The sequence below is a fragment of the Crocodylus porosus genome, unplaced genomic scaffold, assembly GCF_001723895.1.
Source record: "Crocodylus porosus isolate Cpor-Errol unplaced genomic scaffold, CroPor_comp1, whole genome shotgun sequence".
NCBI classification, from domain to species: Eukaryota; Metazoa; Chordata; order Crocodylia; family Crocodylidae; genus Crocodylus; species Crocodylus porosus.
This window is the reverse complement of record NW_017728949.1, coordinates 19,496,624-19,503,194: the sequence shown is the minus strand read 5'-3', so window position 1 is coordinate 19,503,194 and position 6,571 is coordinate 19,496,624. Positions and strand designations below refer to the sequence as shown.

The 6,571-nt window shown below is 49.9% G+C and overlaps 2 protein-coding genes across 2 annotated transcripts in view; one reads left to right on the top strand and one right to left on the bottom strand.

Annotated features, from left to right (window-relative positions):
- The window catches only part of ITGB2 (integrin subunit beta 2), a 68,333-nt gene extending 65,033 nt beyond the window's left edge, over positions 1 to 3,300 (bottom strand). The window contains exon 1 of the mRNA XM_019554010.1: positions 3,289 to 3,300. The gene's annotated coding sequence lies outside the window, so the exon portion shown is untranslated. The remainder of the gene's footprint in view (positions 1 to 3,288) is intronic.
- The window catches only part of FAM207A (family with sequence similarity 207 member A), a 111,987-nt gene continuing 107,503 nt past the window's right edge, over positions 2,088 to 6,571 (top strand). Inside the window, exon 1 of the mRNA XM_019554014.1 lies at positions 2,088 to 2,229. Within this exon, the coding sequence (XP_019409559.1) occupies positions 2,116 to 2,229 (114 nt within the window). The 5' untranslated portion in view covers positions 2,088 to 2,115. The remainder of the gene's footprint in view (positions 2,230 to 6,571) is intronic.

Sequence of the window (6,571 nt, the reverse complement as noted above, 5' to 3'; positions counted from 1 at the left end):
TGCTTATTCCCCAAGCTCCTGGCAGTTGTGTACAGGCAGGCAAGGGTTGCTCAGGGGGCCATAAGTGGCGGTAGTCCCCCCCACGAGCTTAGTTTAAAGCCCAGTGGAGCAGGTCAGCCAGTCTGGCTGAGAAGAGCCTCCTCTCCAGGGGAGAGGTGAAGGCCATCTCTTCCCAGCAGCTTGCTGCCTCTCTCGCCAAAGAGCAGGCTGTGGTCATGGAAGCCAAAGCTTTCCCGATGACACCAGCGTCACAGTCTTTGGTTGACTACATGGATCCTCCTCTCCCTCCTCAGCCCATAGCCTGAGACTGGTAGGATCGACGAGAACACCACCTTTGCCCCCAGACCCTTTAGCCCCACTCCCAAATCTCTATAGTGCCTCATGACCCAGCTGGGAGCGCTCTGAGCCATGTCATTGGAGCCCACATGACTAAGGAGCATAGGATAGTGGTCTGTGGGCTGGAAGAGCTTTGGGATCTTCTCCGCAATGTCCCGGATGCAGGCCCCCAGAAAGCAGCAGACTTCCTGGACTAAGGGGCTCACTGATTCTGTCTTGTATTTATTAAGTGATTGGGTTGCCTGGTCATCCTGCTGCAATGGCTGAATTCATGCAGCCCCAGCTGAGAGAAGCCTAGTCAGCTACTACATGTAGGCCTGTTCAGTCATGCAGTGAAAACTGGGAACAGATGAAAATGTGTCTGGTGCAGAAGAACCAGTAGGAGAGCAGAAAGATTGGGCTTGAAGAGCACTGGTGCAGGGGAAAGTAAGTGGTTTTATATTTCATCCTCTCACATAGCCACAGATAAATAGGACTGAATATTTATGCGTTTCATCAGTGGTCTCCATCAGTGCCTGCAAAGCAGGTCATTACAAACTGGAGTATGTGCTTAGACTGTAGTATTATCTCTTAGTGACTGTAGTATTATCTCATGCTCATACATCAATAACTAAAGCATAGTGCCCCCCTTTATTGGGGTGGGTGGAAGGAAGAAAATTGTGTAATAACTCCTCAGTGAAGGTTTAACTTGGAAAGAAATGCAGATCTCCTGCAAGGCACTCTAGCACATCTATTTCAGATTTTGCTGCATATTCCATTTTCTGTCTATAAAATATATACACTGCCTAGCAAATTCCCTGGGAGACCTGACATGCCAAGAATAACAAACATGTTTTGACTTAATGTGTTTCTGCTTTCTTAATTCCCTAGAGTGCAGGAAGTAACAAACAATTTTTCCCCACCCCCTTATTTAAAAAACAAACAAACCAAAACTCCAGAAATGCAGCTTTCCCTTTGCTTGCAATAATCATATTTTGCCTAATTTCTCTATTTCCCTTTTTCAGCATTACTCTCTCAGGTATCAGCACATATATGGATTTAATTCGCTTTCATGTTTTCCTCTAAGCACAGGGTCCTAGGAACCCTCTTCTTTACAATGAATAAGAAATTTAATTTTAGGGCAGTGATACTCATCCCTTCTAGATTCAAGGCACCCAGGACAGACTCACAGCAACCCCCAATAGCCTTGAGGCGCCCTTTGGAAAAGGCCGGCTCTCCGTTTTCACTCCACTGTGGAGTGCAGGAAGGGAACAGAGCCATCCCTCTGGTTTCAAGTGGTCAGAAAGGCCACCACCTGTCAAGAGTGTTTCTGACTGCCCTGGGGGACCGCAGCACCTGGGTCAATTTCTATTTCAAACCTCTGGGTTGATCTTGGGAACTCAGGTCTGCACCCCTAACGGTGCGAACACTGTGCGGTGCCCTGGGGCTCCTTTCAGTGGATCACAAGGCACCCTGGGGACTGTGACACCTGGGTGGGACTCTCTGCCCATGGGTACAGCCCCCCTCAGTGCGCACCCTGGGGGCATGTCACTCTCAGCAGCACTGATGGCTGCAGCGCTCTGGCCCCTGCCGAGCCCCTCCAGGCACTTCTACCCTGCACCATCGCTGCTCTCGGACCCGGCTGGTGCGTGCGGCCCTTTGTGCGGGGGGACCCCGTAGCGGCGCCGTGTTCCCGGGGGGAAGGTTTAATTGCTGACACGCACAGGCACATACGCTCCTCCTCTCCCCCCGCCCAGACACTGCAGGCTCTAGCCTGGCCCGGCCCGGCCCGGCCCGGCCATGGTGGGGAAAGTGAGACGGCCGCGGCTGCACCAGGCAGCCCCGAGGGGCCCGGAGCCCCTGGGCCAAGACGCAGTGAACGGGGCCGGCGGCTGGAGCGCGCCGCCCGGAAAGGTAAGCGAGGAGCACGGGCCGGGCGCTACCATTCCGTAGGGAGGGTGGGCAGGCAGGGCCTGGTGGGAGGTACCATCGTGCATCGAGGGGCGTGTGTAGCCCGGCGGTCTGTGCCACGCCGGATGTCTGGGGGGAAGGCAAAATGGGCTGCACCATGTCACCCGATGGGGAGGGCAGTGCGCAGTGCTGTGGCCCTGGAAAGTCATATCACGGCTGCCCTGCCATGGGCCTGCTGTGGGGGGGATGAACTCAGGAGTCCGGGGAGCTGAGAGCTGGACAAGCGTTGTCCAGGGTGACTGGGGTAGAGCCTGGGAAACGGCTGGACTGGAAGGGACCCCCAGAGCTCATCCAGGTCAACCCCCTGTGTGCGGCAGGAGCTTTCCTATTCACCCATGCCCACCCTCCAGGGTTGCTCTGGAGGCACCAGGAATTGGATATAAATCTCCAGGAGACCGCTGAAAGTTACCCAGGAGATAAATGATCAGGCATTTGTTAAGATAAATATTAAATGTTGAATCTGACTTATACAGTAGTCCCATGGATTTTTTAAATGTAATAGTAATGTGCATTTGCCTTCCTGACATAAAGTCCTTCACTGTTTCTGACAGCTGCCAAAGGCCTGCCATTAGCAACCCTGACCATGAGGGAAGCTACTCAGATTCAGGGCTGCTACTATATTGTCAGTGCCAGAGTAATAAACACATCTTGTTGAGTACATCTTGTTGAGTACAAGTGCCCTGCTCTTTGCCATGGTACCAGCATCCCTGAAACTGGTTAGCTCCTCTTATTTCCAAGGCTTCCAGTAGTCAGTTTTGAAACAGATTATTCCAAACTTTTGGAGCTTGGCTGTTTTCAGGGCAAGATAGTGCTAGAGTGCTGATGGTTCTTGCATTTAGTAAGCATTGTTTGCATCTTTATGGGGCAAGCCCATGGCATTTTTTTCAGTCCCAGTGCTAGGCTTTTAAACAGAGTATATTGTATATCACAAATAGCTGTTGCAGTCACCTTCTAGGATTGTAAGCCCATCACTCAAGAGTTTTACACTTCTGAGAAAAGCACTGAGAAACAATCTTGGGGGCCAGAACCACTAGTGGTGCAATAATCACTGAAAAATATTTGACATCAATCATCTCTCCAAAACTTCCCCCCCCCCCAGGAAATGTAGAAAATGTTCCCTTTTCAGCTTTGTCAAACTCTGCATATAAGCAAAGTATAATGAATGTGGGCTCTGTAAATAAGTATTCACTCTTTCCAACAATAGTCAGTAAGTCTACACTCTCTGTTGTTCTTCTGTTCTCTGTGATTCCTTTACCAGTGGACCTGTCCTGTTCCCATTCCTCTTTAGCCTCCACCTTTGTTTTAAGGTGTTTTTCTAACTTTCCTAGTAATATGCATCATGGCTTAATTAACCTTTTTTTGGCTGTATTCTGTGCTCTACTGAAAGCATCCCTGCCCCTGGAAGACTTTCTTAAACACCTTTCTCAGTAGTTTGGGTCCCCAGTCCTCCAGGAAGCACATCCAATTGATGAGGTCAAGGGCTTGACATGTTTTTAGCCTAACACTAGCTTCAACTTTTTTTTTCTTTTGGTACTGTTACAAATTGCTTTTTTCCAGTTAATTTAGCCAGATGTTTATTACGTTTGTTCCTTTAATGGAAATAATGTCGCTGGTGAAGCCTGGAGTTTATCCATTAACTTTTAACTGCCTGCGGCTTTTCTTTTTGTGCTAATATCACTGTTTCTGGTTCCACAATAAGTTCTGCACTTGCATCCAGCTTAAAGTAAATGGGATGTCTATTAGCTTTCAGGCTGGCAGTCCTTTCTTCTGCTACAGTGTTGCCCATTGCCCCATCAATAATACCTTTGAGCTAATAGTGTTTTTTGTCATCCTTTTGGTTTGTTATGGGGATGGACAAACATACCTTTTAACAACTTTAAAGGGAATGGAGAGCTGTTGGCTGGGCACGTAGGCTGCTATTTGCATAATCCTGTGGTAATACAAAATAGCTAAATCATACTAACTTTGTCCCTGAATGTATGTTGCAATAGCTTTGCTACTCTTGTATCACATGTCTATTAGTGTCCTTTTTTACTGATACAATTATACCTCTGTCTATCCCTGGGTGGGCAAAATACAGCCCCCGGGCCTGATCCACCCACAGAGGGACTTTGTCTGGCCTGCGGCAGGCTCCCTTGATCCTACCTGGCCCAGGTACTGTCCAGCCTGTGGCACATCCTGCCACCCCCCTGGGCATGAAGCAAGGCTGGCGCAGCTCCATAGCTGGACTGCCTTTCTAGGCAGCCCAGGTGGCAGTGGCTCCTTCCAGCTGCTGCTGCCTTTGGCCCTAGCCCCATGGTACTGTCGGGGACCCACATACACAGCCCCGTACCCCCTCCAGACTTGACCCAGCAGAGCGGACCAGTCTGGACCAGATGGAACCCATGTGTACAGCTCTGACCTTGGCCTGCCCAGTTCCTGCTTTGGACTTGCCCACCCACACTGAGTAGCAGTGGCAGCTGAACAGAAGCTGATGTTTGGCGCAAGGCAAAAGCAGCCCCTCCTCTTCACTGCTGCCAGACCCTTCTTGCTACAGCCCCTTGGAGCCCATGCCTGGGCTGCCCTGTGGCTCCCCTGCACTGCCACTGCTGTCCTCCTGGGTGGCCTGCAGGTGGCAGTAATGGCAGTGGAGAGTTGCTGCAGGCTCCAGGCCATGGGCTCTAGGCAGCTGCAGGGAGAAGGGCGCAGCAGCAGTGAGGGAGAGGGGCCACTTTTTCCCCTGCGCAGAGCACCAGCTTCTGCCTGGCCACCAGTGCTGCTCAGCATGGGTGTGTGGTCTGAAGCAGGTGTAGGGCAGGTTGGGGCTGGGGCTGGGGCTGGGGCCAGGGCCAGGGCTGGGGCTGTGCACTGTTGGCAGTGATGGGAGGAGCCGCAGGATGCATGGGTTCTGGGCTGTTGTGGGTTGATGGGGGTGCTGACCGGCCTGCAGCAGCTCCCCAGAATTGCTTATGTGGTCTGTGGGCCCAAATAATTGCCCATCCCTTGTCTGTCCTCTGTACTCTACTTGACCACTCTCATAATCAGAAGGTTCTTCTTAATCTCCTACCTAAATTTTCTCTGCTGCAGCATGAGGCAATTGTGGCTGTAGGGGACAGGACTAGGAGCAGAGAAAAAGTTCTCTTCATCCTCTGGGTAATCAACTTTTCAGGTATTTAAAGACTTATACACCCCACCCCCAGCCACCCCTGCATCTTCTCTTCTCCAGGCTAAATAATCCTATAGGTTATACTGGAATTGCCCAGAGCCAGGTAGTCAGAATCAGAAAGGTCTGCTTTTTTTCAAAGTCTGACTTATAAATGAGCACCACTGTGTACTGTGAACCTCTGCATACCATAAACAGTTACTGGTGGCTCATGCTAGAGCTGCATAAAGGTATAGTTCATTATACAGGTGGAAGAATTCTGAACCGTTGCAGGAAATCAATGTGAGGCACACTAGAAATTTACCTCAATAAATAAAGTTAAAATAAAAAAAGAGCAGATAAGTCTGGACACATTCTTCAGACACTCAGGTTAAATGATTTCTGAGTAGCAGAAACATCTGTGCAAGCAGGTCTGTTTGTTGTAAATATTATATTATGTGTGTAAAATATATGCATTGCACAATCGGCAAGAAGGAAAGAGATATAGATATACAATTTCCTTCTTGCTGATTGTGCCTGAAAGTGATCAGAATCTGTAGGCTTGAGGTTTGGAAGAGACTTTCTAGCTGAAGTGGTATGTAAACCTTAGCAGGTGAAGATGTAGAAGCAGCCATGCCAGCATCTGAAAAATATTGCAGGTGTAATCTGGGCCTTGGTAGATTGCAGAGAGGAGGCTGCAGGTATCCTGCACCACCAAAGGTGATGTGAATCACTTTCTGCTCATTAGCATTCTTCAGCGCACTCCTGTAAGAGACATTGGAGCCCAGCCAAAGAGACTTGTCTTCCCAGCATGTGTGTGCACATGAATAATAGGCAAAATCCAATGCCCTTGACTTTGTCCTCCTAGTAGAGGTAATCACAGCTGGTATTCTTGCTAAGGCAGAATGTATGATTGTTTGAGGAAAAGAGTTTTAGGGGTATTGGTTTAGGGCAAGGGTGCTCAATGCCTGGCCTGTGGGCCAGCTGTGGCCCATGGAACCATGGCTCTGGCCCACAGGACTCCCCACAGGTTGGGAATTATTTTGTGGTGAGGGAGCAGTGGCAATTAACACCACTACCTCTTCCCCACTACCAAATTTCCCAAGCCCTATGCAGCCAGATCAGGGCTGGACTATGCCTCTCCCCACATGCAGCTGGACTAGG